We start from the raw sequence: 18,556 nt of genomic DNA, 5'->3' as shown, positions 1-18,556 counted from the left end.
GGCATCTGTCCACGCCCCCAACGTCATCAGGAGCGCGCCCACGAGAGCGTGACGGGATTGGTTGGAAAGAGGGCGGTCGGCCGACGCCCCCATCCCATCCCATCCCGTTGGCCTTTGCACTTGCTTGGTCCTGGACCCTGCTTTGGGGACTTTTGATTTGCAGAGCTCGGGGTGCCTAGGTCCAGCCGTCTTCTTCCAAGGCTTCGGTCTGAGACAGGCCGACCCGTGAGTAAGACCGTGCACCTTGAGGCACGTCTGCCTTTCAGATCCCTCCATTTTTCAGGCTCCTCCCCACCCTTAGTTGTCCCCGGAGAAAGTTGTCCTTTCTCTCTTCCCAACTCCCAACTTCCTCCTTCTTTACTGCTGAGAAGGGATCCCACGCTGCTCTACCCTCTTCTTAGGTTTAGATGCTCCACTGTCCTCTCTCTTTCAGTGAGGTCCGTGAAAGTTCGGAGGTACTGCAGAAAAGAAGGTGCTTTTAATGTCCCAGAGGCCATATTGCCGTCTTCCCTGGTTACCCAGGAACCCCGGAGTTCCTCTGGGCAGAGAGCGATTATAGGGTTCTAGAGGGATATGCTCTCTCCAGAGCTGCCTCCTTCGAGGCCGCGGTGGTTGTGAGGGTTTTTTTTTTTTTTTTTTTTTTTTGTGAGAGGTGGCGGAATTGGAAGTTTCTTTCAGTGTACAGATGTAGGTGATGGGGAGAAGTGGAAAGACAGGTCTAAACGTACACGAAAGTGTAAATTGCTAACTTGTTCTCGTTTTTATCTGGAAAGAGAGCAATCTTTTATACGCACCAAACTCTGAGTAATATATTTGTGTGTGTTAAATTTTAAGTCACTTGTTGATTTTTCTCCCAGTATTTTATGTTTAAAGACTTATTTATGCTGATACTAAATTTAATTTGCATGCTCTGTGTTGTCCTCTCTCACCTAAGTTGGCCGAACATTGGAGGCGGCTAGCTGTTAAAGTAGAATCCCGTGTAAACAAATTTGAAAGGGATTTGATTCAGAACTGTATGTAGGTGTTTTACCCGTATTTTTTTGAGGGTGTGGCAGATGTTGCTTCATCATTAGGGCAAATGTTGCTTCACTGTTGCTCTTTCACACATTTTAATCACTTGTAACTTATTATATTTGCTTTGCATATTATTTCTTTGGTTGCTTAAAGTGTCTGTTGATGGATCTTTTGAGAAAATTTCAGAAATCCTGTTTCCATCAGCCAAAGTTGTGTTCTTATCTAAAAATGATGTCTATTTCCAGTCTTTACCAATTTGCCATGCGATTTTCAGGAACTCACCTACATAGGGCTGTTTCCTATCATTTATCCAGGTTTAGGAAAGCCCTACCTGCATTTTGTAAAGCTCTACCTGCAACAGTGTAAAGAGCAATATTGCATAGAAACCTGGAATGTTAGGTCCATGAATCAAGGTAAATTCATCTCTGTTCGGTTCAGCCACTCAGTCGTGTCCGACTCCTTGTGACCCCATGAATTGCAGCATGCCAGGCCTCCCTGTCCATCACCAACTCCCGGAGTTTACTCAAACTCGTGTCCATCAAGTCGGTGATGCCATCCAGCCATCTCATCCTCTGTTGTCCCCTTCTCCTTCCGCCTTCAATCTTTCCTAGCATCAAGGTCTTTTCCAATGAGTCAACTCTTCGCATGAGGTGGCCAACGTATTGGAGTTTCAGCTTTAGCATTAGTCCTTCCAATGAACACCCAGGACTGATTTCCTTTAGGATGGACTGGTTGTAAATTGGAAGTGGTCAAAAAGGAGATGGCAAGAGTGAACATCAACATTTTAGGAATCAGCGAACTAAAATGGACTGGAATGGGTGAATTTAACTCAGATGACCACTGTATCTACTACTGTGGGCAAGAATCCCTTAGAAGAAATGGAGTAGCCATCATCGTCAACAAAAGAGTCTGAAATTCAGTACTTGGATGCAATCTCAAAAACGACAAAATGATCTGTTATTTGTTTCCAAGGCAAACCATTCAGTATCACAGTGATCCAAGTCTATGCTCCAACCAATAAGCTGAAGAAGGTGAAGCTGAACGGTTCTATGAAGACCTATAAGACCTTCTAGAACTAACACCCCAAAAAGATGTCCTTTTCATTATAGGGAACTGGAATGCAAAAGTAGGAAGTCAAGAAATACCTGGAGTAACGGGCAAATTTGGCCCTGGAGTACAGAATGAAGCAGGGCAAAGGCTAACAGAGTTTTGCCAAGAGAACGCACTGGTCATAGCAAACACCCTCTTCCAACAATATAAGGGATGACTCTACACATGGACATCACCAGATGGTCAACACTGAAATTAGGTTGATTATATTCTTTGCAGCCAAAGATGGAGAAGCTCTATACAGTCAGCAAAAACAAGACCGGGAGCTGACTGTAGCTCAAATCATGAACTCCTTATTGCCAAATTCAGAGTTAAATTGAAGAAAGTAGGGAAAACCATTAGACCATTCAGGTATGACCTAAATCAAATCCCTTACAGTGGAAGTAACAAATAGATTCAAGGGATTAGATCTGATAGACAAAGAGTTGCCTGAAGGACTATGGCCGGAGGTTCGGAGGTTTGTGACATTGTGCAGGAGACAGTGATCAAGACCATCTCCCCAAAAAAGAAATGCAAAAATGCAAAATGGTTGTCTGAGGAGGGCTTACAAACAGCTATGAAAAGAAGAGAAGCTAAAGGCAAAGGAGAAAAGGAAAGATATACTCATTTGAATGCAGAGTTCCAAAGAATAGCAAGGAGAGATAAGAAAGCCTTCCTCAAGTGATCAATGCAAAGAAATAGAGGAAAACAATAGAATGGGAAAGACTAGAGATCTCTTCAAGAAAATTAGAGATACCAAGGAAACATTTCATGCAAAGGTGGGCACAATAAAGGACAGAAATGGTAGGGACCTAACAGAAGCAGAAGATATTAAGAAGAGGTGGCAAGAATACACAGAACTACACAAAACAGATCTTCTTGACCCAGATAACCACAATGGTGTGATCACTCACTTAGAGCCAGACATCCAGGAATGTGAAGTCAAGTGGGCCTTAGAAAGCATCACTACGAACAAAGCTAGTGGAGGTGATGGAATTCCAGTTGAGCTATTCCAATCCTGAAAGATGATGCTGTGAAAGTGCTGCACTCAATATGCCAGCAAATTTGGAAAACTCAGCAGTGGCCACAGGACTGGAAAAGGTCAGTTTTCATTCCAATCCCAAAGAAAGGCAATGCCAAAGAATGCTCAAACTACTGCACAATTGCACTCATCTCACATGCATGCAAAGTAATGCTCAAAATTCTCCAAGCCAGGCTTTAGTATGTGAACTGTGAACTTCCATATATTCAAGCTGGATTGAGAAAAGGCAGAGGAGCCAGGTATCAAATTGCCAACATCCACTGGATCATCGAAAAAGCAAGAGAGTTCCAGAAAAACATCTGCCTCTGCTTTATTGACTATGCCAAAGCCTTTAACTGTGTGGATCACAACAAACGGTGGACAATTCTTCAAGAGATGGGAATACCAGACCACCTGATCTGCCTCCTGAGTAATCTATATGCAGGTCAGGAAGTAACAGTTAGAACTGGACATAGGACAACAGACTGGTTCCAAATCAGGAAAGGAGTATGTCGATGCTGTATATTGTCACCCTGCTTATTTAACTTATATGCAGAATACATCATGAGAAACACTGGGCTGGAAGAAGTACAAGCTGGAATCAAGATTGCTGGGAGAAATATCAATAACCACAGATATGCAGATGATATCACCCTTAAGGCAGAAAGTGAAGAAGAACTAAAGAGCCTCTTGATGAAAGTGGAAGAGAAGAGTGAAAAAGTTGGCTTAAAGCTCAACATTCAGAAAACTAAGATCATGGCATTCAGTCCCATCACTTCATGACAAATAGATGGGGCAACAGTGGAAACAGTGACAGACTTTATTTTTTTGGGCTCCAAAATCACTGCAGATGGTGACTTCAGCCATGAAATTTAGAGACGCTTGCTCCTTGGAAGAAAAGTTATGACCAACCTAGACAGCTTTTAAAAAGCAAGACATTACTTTGCCAACAAAGGTCTGTCTAGTCAAAGCAATGGTTTTTCCAGTAGTCATGTATGGATGTGAGAGTTGGACTATAAAGAAAGCTGAGCATCGAAGAATTGATGCTTTTGAACTGTGGTGTTGGAGAAGACTCTTGAGAGTCCCTTGGACAACAAGGAGATCCAACCAGTCCATCCTAAGGGAAATCAGTCCTGAATATTCATTGGAAGGACTGATGCTGAATCTGAAATTTCAATACTTTGGCCACCTGTTGCGAAGAACTGACTCATTTGAAGAGACCCTGATGCTGGGAAAGATTGAAGGCCAGAGGAGAAGGAGACGACAGAGGATGAGATTGGATGGCATCACTGACTCAATGGACATGAGTTTGAGTAAACTCTGGGAGTTGGTGATGGACAGGGAGTCCTGGAGTGCTGTAGTCCATGGGGTCGCAAAGAGTTGGACACGACTAAGCGACTGAACTGAACCTGCACTTTGCATGAAATGATTGTGATATTATCTTCTGCAACGTACTCTCAGGCAGTTTTCAGATTACTTTTTTAAAAATGTATTTTTTATTGAAGTATAGTTGAATTACAATGTTATGTTAATTACTGTGTACTCTGCATGTGTGCTCAGTCATATCCTACTATTTGGGATGCCATGGACTGTTGCCCACTAGGCTCCTCTGTCCATGGGATTTCCCAGACAAGAATACTGGAGTGGGTTCCATTTCCTTCTCCAGGGATCAAACCCACATTTCTGTGTCTCCCGCATTGGCAGGCAGATTTTTTACCACTAGAGTTACCCTGAGTGTTAATTACTGCTGTACAGTGAAGCCTCTCAGTTATACATATATGTACATTTTTTCATGTTCTTTTCATTATGGTTTATCACAGAATATTGAATATAGTCCCACATGCTATACAGTAGGAGCTTGTTTTTTATCCATTTTATTAGATTACTTTTTATAACATTACTACCCTAGTAGTTCAGTTATAAGTTATTTCTTCTCATCGGCCTTTTAAGCTAGTGCCTGTAGTTTATGGCTCAGAAGAAGATGGAGGTCTAGGATTCCACGAGTTTAATAGAATAAAAGGCATACTAGTTTAAAAAAATAGGAATTGTTTTTGTTGTATTTGCAATTTTTACCTAGGACACATCTTTTAATGCTTCTTGAGCCTATCTCCTTTTTAAAGACACTATGCATAACATTTTACATTTTAACTTATGTATAATATGTTATGTATAATATACTTATAGGTAAATGCACGTATCATATTTGTAAAATTTGATGAATTTCCACAAACTGAACACATCTATGTAATAGGAATTCAGATCAAGACCATCACCCTAGAGCTCCTTTCTTTCTTCCTGTCTTAACTAGTCACCACACATAACCACTCTTCTGACATCAAAGATTAGTTTTGCCCAATTCCTAAACATATTTTTACAGCTACATAAAATTCTATAATTTTTAAATACTGAATTTATTTATTTCTTCATTGATAATGTTTCTTAGTTTTCCTAACTATAAGTAAAACCACTAGGGAATGTGTATTTTGTCTAATAATTTTCCCAGGAGTAATGATCCTCAGTGGAATGGCATGATCATTCAGAGATTGTGCATGTTACCAATTTGCTTTTTTACATAGTTTATCTCAGTTAATACTCCCACCAATTGGATTCCTTTTTGTTTTATAATTCCCTAACAAATGTTGGGTATTCCTATTTTTGTTTAAAATTCACTAAATTGATAGATGAAAAATGGTATGGAAAATAGAATTTTGAACTCACTTTACTTGTTTTATGTATTGTAGGGAATCATGAATATATTAATAAAAATTTCCACTCAAAATCCTTTTAAATACTAGGCTCTGCATGTTGAGACTGTATGACTCTGATAAGCATTAAATAATTCAGAAATTTCAGTACTGCTTTTCTGTATGGAATTTTGATAAGCTACTTTATTTCTGTATTTCTTTGGACTTTAATTTCTACGTCTGTAAAATGATGAAATTGGACTTAGTTATGTAGTGTAAGACTCTGGGTAATTATCAGGAATATATAGCTCTGATATTAGATCAGTTTATGGAATAGAAGAGAATATATATATATATATGAAATTTTATATACATATATTTTGTATGAAACAAAACATAGAACTATATCTTATATGAACATAAAAAGCAGTGTTCTAATCTATTGAACTGTGGGAGATGGTAGATTTATAAAGAGGGAAACAGAGCTCTGTGGTATGGAATACTGAAGAGGCCATTTAATCCAGCTTGTAGTTTCAAGGACAGGCTGTGAATGTATTAGTCAAATACTTTGCTTTCCAGGATTAAATACTAGCTCTTCTGTGCCTGAGTTTCCTCATCTGTAAAATGGGGATAATATTAGTATAAATTCCTATTTCTTGGTGGTGTTTTGAGGATTAAAATTGCTGCTCTACATGAAGTCCTTAAACAGTACCTGTCACATAGAAAGCCCTGCATACCAGAGGTTATGCCTTAGCCAAAGTAGTGCATTCTAGGTCAATGGAAGAGCAGGGGCAAGTCACGGAACTTTGACACATGCAGGGCACTGTAGGTAATCCAGAAATTCTAGAAAACAAAATGTGTAGAGGTCAAAGAAGTGAAGTGAAGTCACTCAGTTGTGTCTGACTCTTTGTGACCCCATGGACTGTAGCCCACCAGGCTCCTCCATCCATGGAATTTTCTAGGCAAGAGTACTGGAGTGGGTCAAAGGCAGAGGTAATTCTGAAAGATAAGCAGGGATCAGGGCATAGGGGGCTTAAATGTCTGTTTTATTCACCCCTTTTTTCTCCAGCATCCAGTACAATGTCTGTCATAATATAGATGTTAAATAAAAACCTTCTGAGTGAAAAATTAATTAGGAGGCTATGCTGCATCCTCTACATGATGGAAAATCTTTGGAAAATGTTCAGAGAAGTGTGACATGATCATCTCTGCATTGGTGTCAGTGTGCAGAATGGATGAGAGGGGCCTAAGCCTGGTCAACACAACCACCGGAGAGGCTCTTGAGGAAGAGGACTAGACCAGAACAATGATAGTAGTTGTGGACATGAGGGACCAAAGTTATAAAATATTACGTGTAGGGAACAGAAAAGGAGAAGAGATGAAATCATACTCATATACTCTTTTTTCTCTTTTTCTTTCTCACCAGTAAGCTCCTGTTTTGCCAGTCTTGCAAATACATATGCACTGTGCTTCTTTTTCTAGGTCAGTTCTTGTTCTTGTTTGGCGTGTTCCATGTTCCATCATGTTGAGGGCTAAGACTCGGCTTTTTTTGCTTTCACCTAATCACCTGAGGCAGCTGAAAGGGTCATCAGGCTCCAGGCTTATCTGGCAACGACTTCTGCATCAGCAACAGCCCCTTCATCCAGAATGGGCTGCCCTGGCTAAAAAGCAGTTGAAAGGCAAAAACCCAGAAGAACTAATATGGCACACCCCAGAGGGGATCTCCATAAAGCCCTTATATTCCAGCCGGGATACCAAGGACTTCCCTGAAGAACTTCCAGGCATGAAGCCGTTCACACGCGGACCGTATCCCACCATGTACACTTTCAGGCCCTGGACCATCCGCCAGTATGCTGGTTTCAGTACTGTGGAAGAGAGCAACAAGTTCTATAAGGACAATATCAAGGGTGAGATTTTAATTTGAGACGTAGTATTTATGGTCAAACATAACACTTCCTCATCTTGGCTTTTTGGAGGGAGGCTAGTTAATCTCTATAGAGCTAATAATCACTTTATAATCTAGAGGTCAAGGCTATACTCTCAAAGAAAAAATGTTTTTCAATTTACATGGTCAAAAAAATAGATAACCCGGAATAAAGTGCTCAATTCTTGAAAGAAAACAATACCTAAATGCACGTTGTATAAAAGGAATTAGGTGAAGTTATATGAAGAAAATTCTGAGACATTGGCTTTGCCTTTGAAAAGCTTTTAATTAAAACTGTCAGGATAGGAGTGGGAGGGGAAAATGGTTTATGAGATGACCAAAGAAAGGAATAAACAAATAATGTGGTACAGATTTTAGTTTTTTGAGTGGTTTTTATAATTCTATTTCCCATTAAGTTTCAACGGCCAAGACAAGAGCAAAACTAAATGAGCATACAAGTACTAAATAATGTTAACTGTATATAAACAGCCATATCTTCCCATGAATCTTAAAAATATTTCTATCACGAATTGTTAAGATAAAAAAATCCTCAGATGGACATGAGATCAATCTGTTTTATTCCTTCTATTCTTTATTATAGTGAAGTCTGGAATTCACTTTGTGTGTTTTTTAGTACATGGGAAACAACAGACTCTTAGGAGCTAAAGTCTCTTTATGTAAGTTTGTTTTGAGCATAAAGATTGTTTATTATCAAAGTAGACTGTGATGAGATGAGTCAGGACTTTTAGTAGTGTTAAAATCAGTTTACTTTGATGCCAGACTGTTTAATCCTACCTTATTTTTCCTTATATATTTAGCTGGTCAACAAGGATTATCAGTTGCCTTTGATCTGGCAACACATCGTGGCTATGATTCAGACAACCCTCGAGTTCGTGGTGATGTTGGAATGGCTGGAGTTGCTATTGACACTGTGGAAGACACCAAAATTCTTTTTGATGGAATTCCTTTAGAAAAAATGTCAGTTTCCATGACCATGAATGGAGCAGTTATTCCAGTTCTTGCAACTTTTATAGTAACTGGAGAAGAGCAAGGCGTACCTAAAGAGAAACTTACTGGTACAATCCAAAATGATATACTAAAGGAATTTATGGTCAGAAATACTTATATTTTTCCTCCAGAACCATCCATGAAAATTATTGCTGACATCTTCCAATATACAGCAAAGGTATCCTTTGTTATTATAGGTTTTACTATAGTTCTTAGAATGTAGGAATTTTTATAAAATGCCATAACCTAATTTGAATTTGGTAATTGAGTCTGAGTAGTAGTTATAGTATAGTCAGGATGTGGGATTTGTGTTTGTATGTATATTGTTAGTTTTTATTTTTTAGTCTTTAATGTACTAGTTTTATGGTCTGTCATTACCTATAGGAGTCTGAACAGTAGGCCTTTATTGTAGTTTCTTTATTGTTAAAATTTTTATTCTCTGATAATTGTTAGAATCAGGGAGGGCTCATTATTTACACTTCTTTATTTCTCTCCAGATTTCAGAATTGTGAATAGACACTGGTGTCAGATAGATGAGAATCAAAATAGCAACTTTGTTTCTGCAAGAAAACGGGATTAGAAGATATCACTTGTATCTGCAACCACAATAAGATCCCTAATATTTCACCCCTGAAGTAGGTTCATTTTCCCCAGAGTGGTAGGAAAAGAAGGTTCTTATAGTATTTCTATATTAGCAGCAATCCTTCCACAGGGAAACATAAAGCTTCATTTCTTCTAAGTAATTCATTTATACTTTCCCCCGTCATTCACACTTTACTTTTTGGTGACAGTGCTCTTTTCTTATCTACCTTAAAATTAGACCATTATTTCACAGTAAAGGGCAAATTATTATGTCATCAAATGTTTTTTATTTAAATCTCTTTACTTCTTATAATTGCCATTCTCTCAGTACCCTTGCTAGTATTGCCTACTCTCATTTGATATTTAGCCTTTACACTTTTCCATTTTGTTTTTTTTTTCATAGATTCCATCTGCCCATGTGAATTGTTTAGAATTATACATGCCTATCACCTTTTTCAATTTCACAGACATGCATAGGAGGATTTAGTTGAGCAGTATATGACAAACACACACACAAATAGTAGTACCTTTAAGTAAATGAAGATACTAAGAGAAGTTCTCTTTCATCTAAGAGAAGTTGGAAGGTAGGCTGTCAAGGTCTTGGTTATATGGAAGCTCCACAGCCATAAGGATTCCTGTATCCTTTCATTTGGCTTTCTCCTCTATTTTTAGTGTGCCAACTCATGATTAAGGAAGTAGGGAGGTGGACTTTGTTTGAGGAGAGGGACTCCACCCCTCTGGTTAAAGGTGAACTTCCAGAAGGAAAAAACCAAACTTCTATTTACATCTCAGTGGACACACAGAGAGGAGATTGGAAATGTAGAACACATTGGCACTCTGACTGCATGGTTCATATACAAGAGGAAAGTGGAGAATGGTTCTTGGGGTAGATAGTAGCAATCTGCTATCATGGACTTGGACTTTTAACCTTGTGAAAGATTCTAATGTCACCTGCAAGTTCAAGATTGCTTTATATAATTCTTCATGTAAGTGATAAATGTGCTAGTTTCAGATATTGATGAAATATGTTATATTGAAGTACTTTGTAAACTTTTATGTTATTCCTTTAAAAAAATTTACTTGTGGCAAGACACATATAACATAAAATTTACCATCTGAGTCATTTCCAAATAAACCATTCAGTGGCTTTAACTCCATTCACTTTGTTGTGTAACCATCACCATCATCTATCTCCAGGATTGTTTTCATCTTGCAAAAGTGAATCTCTGTCTGTTAAATACTTTCCATTCTGCCCTCCCTTCGGCCCCTGGCAAATACCATTCTACTTTCTGTTTGTACTTGTAAGTGGAATCATAGAGTATCTTTTTGTGTCTGGCTTATTTCACTTAGCATACTGTCCTTCAGGTTCATCTACATTGTAGCTTGTGTCAGAATTTGCTTCCTTTTTAAGACTGAATACTATTCCGGTATTCTAATATTTCTGTTATTCTTAAAGAAATTCTATTAAACTGCTCTCAGTAGGGAAGCACCTGTTGGTTTCCTTGCTGCTTTCTTTGTAACTCTAAGTATACTCAAGTAGTCTGTCAAGGCCATGTAATTCAGTCCCCTTATTACTTTGTGATGAACGTTTTTTCAAGAGCTGTTGGTTATAAAAAGTATTTGCAAGTATAAAATACAGATAATCCATACCATACCAACAACTAACTTTTTTTTCAATACTTTATATATAGGCATAATACTAAGTGGTTTTGGTGAGTCATTTCTTTTAATCCTACAACTCCATGAGAAAGGTAGAATTATGATATCTGTTTTATACTTTGGGAAGGCACAGGATAACAAGGTTGAGAAACTAGCTTACAGTCCCCTGGCTAGTTAAGTGATATGACTAGAATTTGAGTACTCTGACTTGAGTTCATATTCTGAACCCACTGTAATGAGTGTCTGTGATTTAGTATTTATTATTTATTTTTGATTAATTCTTGGAAGGATAATAGTTTTTGTTTTTTTTTTTGGTTCTGCAGGTCCTGTGTGATATGTACCCTATCTAACATGACATTTTAGGGGAATAGTGGATTAGTGATTGTGATAGAAGGAACCTGTCTGAGATATCCTAAGCATTAAATGTCATAGTAAATCAAACTGAAATCTTTGAATTTTAAGTCATGCGTTTTTCCTGTTTAGTTTTCACATACAGTACTAGCACTGAATCGTTTTCTTTTTTCCCCCCACTGTGTACTTATTCATGTTCGGATAATTAATAACTAGTTAACAATAATTAAATTTATACATCTTCAGCACATATGCCCAAAGACTTGAAGTCTTAGGACCTCATATGAGGTCAGAGGCATCAATTTCTAATTAAAGATGTTATCATTCAGTTCTTGAGCCAAAGGTTACATTCCTAATCTCAGCCAACTAATTCAATGTTTAACTTTTGGTGCTGATCAATGGTTGATGATTCCTTTTCACTAGGAAATAAAACAGGTACATGTAGTCCTTTGTGGTTCATTGGATGAGCCATTTAAATTGAAAAATGAATGTAACTAAACATTAAATATTTTCAGTTAATATTATATCTGAATTGAACATCATTTTCAAGTAGTATTGTCTCATACAAAATAAATTTAATAGAACCTTTTTTATATTTTTATTTAAAGTTGTGTTTTTTATTATTTTATATAGCACATGCCAAAATTTAATTCAATTTCAATTAGTGGATACCATATGCAGGAAGCAGGGGCTGATGCCATTCTGGAACTGGCCTATACTATAGCAGATGGTTTGGAGTACTGCAGAACTGGACTCCAAGCTGGCTTGACCATTGATGAATTTGCACCAAGGTGAGTAAATTAAACTCAAATATTACCTCAACGTTAAAAAGTTTATAGGACTATTTTATGAGTGTATAGCAAAATATATTGATAAAATGAATTTGTGTGTATAAATATACCAGATTCTTTTAGGGAATAAGCCAGTAGTCTTTATAATTATTAATAAAATGCAGAGTTAAGCTTGACCATGCTGCTGCTGCTGCTAAGTCGCTTCAGTCGTGTCCGACTCTGTGTGACCCCATAGACAGCAGCCCACCAGCCTTCCCCGTCCCTGGGATTCTCCAGGCAAGAGTACTGGATCGGGGTGCCATTGCCTTCTCCAGTACATGAAAGTGAAAAGTGAAAGTGAAGTCGCTCAGTCGTGTCCTACTCTTCGAGACCCCATGGACTGCAGCCTACCAGGCTCGTCCGTCCATGGGATTTTCTAGGCAAAAGTACTGGAGTGGGGTGCCATACTTCTTTGTAAATTAGAGGAATTTCGTTCTCTGCTATTCTGAAAATAATTAACTGACACATTTTGAAAAATAATTCAAAAATGTAAATATAATTTTCAAGACAGATTTGTCTTTTTTCTTTTAAAAGACAAGTCTTCTATTATAGGTTTAAGGTTATTGAAGTATATATGCTTTGATTTTAATTCAAATTAAGTTATTTGAAATTAAAATCTGAGCTTTTGTGTATGTCTGTGTGATGCATTTAGTTTTATTTTCCATTTTATAATCAGATTTTGGACTTAACATTACTATTTTAGGTTGTCTTTCTTCTGGGGAATTGGAATGAACTTTTATATGGAAATAGCAAAAATGAGAGCTGGGAGAAGACTCTGGGCTCACTTAATAGAGAAAATGTTTCAGCCTAAAAACTCTAAATCTCTTCTCCTAAGAGCACATTGTCAGACGTCAGGATGGTCACTTACTGAGCAAGTATGTATGAATTTTAAGAAGTCATTTATTTTCTTCTAAGCAACTTGGCCTAGGCAAGAAATGCATTTAAGAACTTTTCTGCTAATATTTGAAAATCACAATTGTTCTGAAGTGAAAGTGAAGTCGCTCAGTTGTGTCCAACTCTTAGCAACCCCATGGACTGCAGCCTACCAGGGTCCTCTGTCCATGATTTTCCAGGCAAGAATACTGGAGTGGGGTGCCATTGCCTTCTCCATAAGACCCAGCACAGCTAGCTAAATAAAAAAAGTGCAGTAACTAAAAACTGGTCACAATTTGTTAAGTGTCTGACTAAAGTTGAGAAGGTGACACCTCCCTGTGCAGACATCATGCTGCTGCTGCTGCTAAGTCGTTTCAGTCGTGTCCAACTCTGTGCGACCCCATAGACGGCAGCCCACCAGGCTCCCCCGTCCCTGGGATTCTCCAGGCAAGAACACTGGAGTAGGTTGCCATTTCCTTCTCCAATGCATGAAAGTGAAAGTGAAATCACTCAGTAGTGTCCAACTCTTCATCACCCCATGGACTGCAGCCTACCAGGCTCCTCCGTTCATGGGATTTTCCAGGCAAGAGTGCTGGAGTGGTGTGCCATTGCCTTCTCTGAGTTTTTCTGAAGCATAATGCATATTTAATGTTTTATACAAATTATAATAAAATTTGCTCCCTCTAGTGGTTAACAATATAAAATCATTTAAATCTTAGCTTGTATGGCTGTGTGTTTTACTTTTTTAACAGTAAAAAATAAGTGATGATGAGGAAGAAGTACAGTTATAATTTAATATCATCTTAAGTAATTTTAATGATTAAAATTCTTAACACAAAACTTCCTCATTAAAGTTGGTGTTATACATACTTTTTATGTATGTGTTATATGTTTAAGTAAGCATCCATGCAAATAAACCACTTAAAAACTATTGTCACTTGGATAATCTATTTTCATTTCACTTAATTAAAAAATTATATAGTGGTGATCTTTTTAACATGCATTTTCTTAATATATTGAATTATTTTGATATATCAAAAATAAGTTATAACTTTAAAGTTACATTGCTTTTATACATTTAAAAGCAAATAAAAACTAGAAGTATCCATATTACATATGACTTCAGGTACTTATAAATGGAAAAATACAGATTTCAGTTTTGGAAGGAATTTCAGTAATCTTTTTTGCTTAATCCCCTCATTTTTACAGCTAAGTAAACTAAAGTTCTGGAGAAGGCAATGGCAACCCACTCCAGTCCTCTTGCCTGGAAAATCCCATGGGCGGAGGAGCCTGGTAGGCTGCAGTCCATGGGGTCGTGAAGAGTCGGACACGACTGAGTGACTTCCCTTTCACTTTTCACTTTCATGCGTTGGAGAAGGAAATGGCAACCCACTCCAGTGTTCTTGCCTGGAGAATCCCAGGGACGGGGGAGCCTGGTGGGCTGCTGTCTATGGGGTCGCACAGAGTCGGACACGACTGAAGAGACTTAGCAGCAGCAGCAGCAAACTAAAGTTCAGAAAGGTCTAGTGACTTGCCAAGATCACAGTTAGGAACAGAATAAACTAGAAGTCATATTTCCTGTCTCATAGTCCATTCTTTATCTGTTTTATTAATAAATCATCACCAGTTTTGGCCACCTCATTAGAGTAGATACTTAAGGTAATTAGGAAATAGTGAATTATGAGATGAAGGATATTAATAATCTAAGTAGACAATGTATTGCATTCATGATGCTCATATAGAAGATTATTTAGGTGATAAAAAATAAGCACAACAAATATTTAGTATTTCAAATGATTATAAGAGGCAATGTTTTATTGCTTAAGCACAGACTAGGCACCTGGGCTCTTAATTCTAAGTCTAGTTTGTTTCCTTATTTGTTTATTTGATAGTCTGAAGACTAAGGCAGATTTTGGCAAAGAAAGTATGCATCAGGCACTCCTAATCGTATCATCATTTACAGCTGCAGTATATATCAATTGGCTTGTTTTGCTTTTTACTAAATGTTTTAGGACCCTTACAATAACATCATTCGTACCACAATAGAAGCAATGGCAGCAGTGTTTGGAGGTACTCAGTCTTTGCACACAAATTCTTTTGATGAAGCCCTGGGTTTGCCAACTGTGAAAAGTGCTCGAATTGCCAGGAACACACAAATCATTATTCAAGAAGAATCTGGGATTCCCAAAGTGGCTGATCCTTGGGGAGGTTCATATATGATGGAATCTCTCACAAATGATATTTATGATGCTGCCTTGAAGGTGAGTTTCTCCTCTTTGAAACTTTGCTGTCAAGATTTACAGATTTATGAAGATTTATAGATTTTTGATTTATAAATGAGATCATTTATAGATTTGTATCAGAATTTATGAAGTGAGAGAAAAGGGGAATTTTAGATTTGACTTTATTTAGAACTGAAATTTAATTTAAAAATATATTTTTATTTATATTATTCAAAGAGTTATAAAAACAACTAAGGTTAAAAGGCTATAATAAAATAAGCAGTCCTTCGTCCTCCACTTGCTTGTTTTCATGCTTCCTTGAGTGAGCTACATTTTTTGTTTGTTTCTGTCTCCATATTTTAAAATTACACGTGTGTACTGTTTGTCCTGACTCAGTCCGTTTTAGACCTTATCTATTGCTCTGCTAGTGTGGTGGTGTGGTATTTTAGCTGGATCTTGCCCCTTCTTTCCCATCATACCATAGTACTCATGTATTATAATTATATCTCAGTGTAAAACCTTCCTGAAGCCCCCTAAATTCTCATTCAATTTAGACTGGTTTCTCTCTGGACCATTACTATCCTTGGACTTCCCTTTGTCATTACTCTGGGAATTCTTTTCACCTCTGCTATGTTGAATCTGTATCCTGAGTCCTGTCTCTTTGTTGATTATCCCTTGTTGTTCTGAAGCACATCTTATGAGAACCTCCTAAAAATGGTGCATGGGAAATGAATTATTTGAAACTTTGGACGCTTGAAATGTCTTTATTCTACTTTCATATTTGATAGTCTGGGTTTGGAATTTTTCATTTGAGAGTTTGTAAGCAAATATGTAAGTTTTCACCTACTTTTTATTCCAGCTTCCAGTATTTCTGCTCAGAAATCTGATGTCATTCTCACCCAGGCTCTTTCTTTCTGAAAGCTTTAGGATCTCTTCTTTATTTTTGTATTGATATATCTTTGGTATGTGTATTTTTCCCTACATTGTCCTTGACCTTTGGTGGACATTTTTTCACCTGGCCGCTTTTTCATGTTTTCTTGGCTCTGGGAAATTGTCATATATTATTTCTTTGGTAATTTCTTTCCTGTCATTTTTCTGTGGTTTCTCTTTTTTAGAACTTTAGAGATCATGTTCTGACATTCTTATAATGCATCTTTGAGGGGTTTTTTCCTGTTTTTTTTTTTTTTTTTTAAGAGTCCTCAGCTTTATCTTTCTACTTACATACTTTAAAATTCACATATGTTTTTAATTTCTAAGAGGTCACTTTTATATCCTGCTTTTTCTGCTTGCATATCATACTATTTGTTTCATTAATACAGAATCTCTTCTTCTTTTTCTGAGGATAATTATATCTTTTGGAGTCTTCTCATATATCCTGTGTTGTCACTGTTTCCTCAGTGCACCGTTTTGTTTGAGTTTTATTCAGAATGCAGGGTTTCGTTTCATACACATCTTATCCTTGCCTCTTCCGGCACTTGAGGTTTCACAGTCCAGTGCTTCTCTAGTCTAGTAAGTTTTGGTTTTCCTGACAGAAACGGAAAAGGTAGTTACAAACTCTCAAGTAGTTTCCATCTTTTTAGCTTCCTAAAAGATTCTCGGCTTCTGTTGAATCTAGTGTAGGTTTCTCTTTCTTAAATTCGTCAGGGGAAAGCCAGTTTGACCTTGCTCCTTTCTGAAAAGTCATATCCCATTCCACCATCCATCTTCTACTATCTCATGTATATATGAGGCTGTGATTGAAGGTGTAGATGTTTCTTGATGTCAGTAAAGATAGAGTTGTATCATTACTCTATTTCTCAAATCAAAAATAAAATGGCATTTTGAAATTGTTTTTTAGAGTCTTTATTTATGTAACCAAGGAGATTTTATTTATATAACTAAAATTAAAGACTACACAGTTAGTGTTATCTTTAGTTGGCTTCTAAAACAAGTGAGAGGTGTTGTGTTTTCCAAAATGGACTTGTTAGTTCTTTGTTGTCTTTTTTGTTTTGTTGTTTTCTTGATTTTGTTTTTGTTTTGGTTTTTTAAATTAATTAATTTATTTTAATTGAAGGCTAATTACAATATTGTGGTGGTTTTTGCCATACATTGACATGACTCAGCCACTGTTGTACATGTGTCCCCATCCTAAACCCCCTCCCATCTCCTTCCCCATCCCATCTCTCTGGGTTGTCCCAGTGCACCAGCTTTGAGTACCCTGTTTCACACATCAAACTTGGACTGGTCATCTATTTCACGTATGGTAATATACATGTTTCAATGTTATTCTCTCAAATCATCCCACCCTCTCCTTCTCCCAAAAGGTCCAAAAGTCTGTTCTTTATATCTGTGTCTCTTTTGCTGTCTCACGTATAGGGTTATTGTTACCATCTTTCTAAATATCATATATGTATATGCTAATACTGTATTGGTGTTTTTCTTTCTGACTTACTTCACTCTGTATAATAGGCTCCAGTTTTATCCACCTCATTAGAACTGATTCACATGCATTCTTTTTAATAGCTGAGTAATATTCCATTTTGTATATGTACCACAGATTTCTTAACCATTTGTCTGCCGATGGACATCTAGGTTGCTTCCGTGTCCTGCTGCTGCTGCTGCTGATGCTAAGTTGCTTCAGGCGTGTCTGGCTTCCATGTCCTAGCTATTGTAAACATTGCTGCGATGAACATTGGGGTATACGTGTCTCTTTCAGTTCTGGTTTCCTCAGTGTGTATGCCCAGCAGTAGGATGGCTGGGTTGTATGGCAGTTCTGTTTGCAGTTTTTTAAGGAATCTCCACACTGTTCTCCATAGTGGCTGTACTAGTTTGCATTCTCACCAACAGTGTAAGAGGGTTCCCTTTTCTCCACACCCTCTCCAGTGTTTATTGTTTGTAGACTTTGATAGCAGCCATTGCTGACTGGCATGAGATGGTACCTCATTGTGGTTTTGATTTGCATTTCTCTGATAAGGAATGATGTTGAGCATCTTTTCATGTGTTTGTTAGCCATCTATATGTCTTCTTTGGACAAATATCTGTTTAGTTCTTTGGCCCATTTTTTGATTGGGTCATTTATTTTTCTGGTATTGAGCTGCATGAGCTGCTTTTGCGATTAGTTCTTGTCAGTTGCTTCATTTGCTATTATTTTCTCCCATTCTGAAGGCTGTCTTTTCACCTTGCTTATAGTTTCCTTCATTATGCAAAAGCTTTTAAGTTTAATTAGGTCTCATTTGTTTATTTTTGCGTTTATTTTCATTACTTTGGGAGGTGGGTCATAGAGGATCTTCCTGTGATTTATGTCAGAGAGTGTTTTGCCT

At 37.5% G+C, this 18,556-nt stretch overlaps 1 protein-coding gene across 3 annotated transcripts in view; it reads left to right on the top strand.

Moving 5' to 3' along the window:
- The first annotated feature begins 47 nt into the window (after positions 1-47).
- The window catches only part of MMUT (methylmalonyl-CoA mutase), a 41,314-nt gene continuing 22,805 nt past the window's right edge, over positions 48-18,556 (top strand). Inside the window, exons 1-6 of one of the 3 annotated variants that reach the window (XM_027524096.1) lie at positions 48-249; positions 7,291-7,715; positions 8,551-8,918; positions 11,966-12,123; positions 12,866-13,037; positions 15,048-15,296. In XM_027524096.1, coding sequence (XP_027379897.1) covers positions 7,331-7,715; positions 8,551-8,918; positions 11,966-12,123; positions 12,866-13,037; positions 15,048-15,296 — 1,332 coding nt within the window. In that variant the 5' untranslated portion in view covers positions 48-249; positions 7,291-7,330. The remainder of the gene's footprint in view (positions 250-7,290; positions 7,716-8,550; positions 8,919-11,965; positions 12,124-12,865; positions 13,038-15,047; positions 15,297-18,556) is intronic. The other 2 variants (XM_027524095.1, XM_027524097.1) reach the window with 2 other exon arrangements.

This window comes from Bos indicus x Bos taurus, chromosome 23 (assembly GCF_003369695.1).
Source record: "Bos indicus x Bos taurus breed Angus x Brahman F1 hybrid chromosome 23, Bos_hybrid_MaternalHap_v2.0, whole genome shotgun sequence".
Lineage (NCBI taxonomy): Eukaryota > Metazoa > Chordata > Mammalia > Artiodactyla > Bovidae > Bos > Bos indicus x Bos taurus.
Note: the sequence above shows the minus strand (reverse complement) of the source record. Positions and strands in the feature narration are given on the sequence as shown.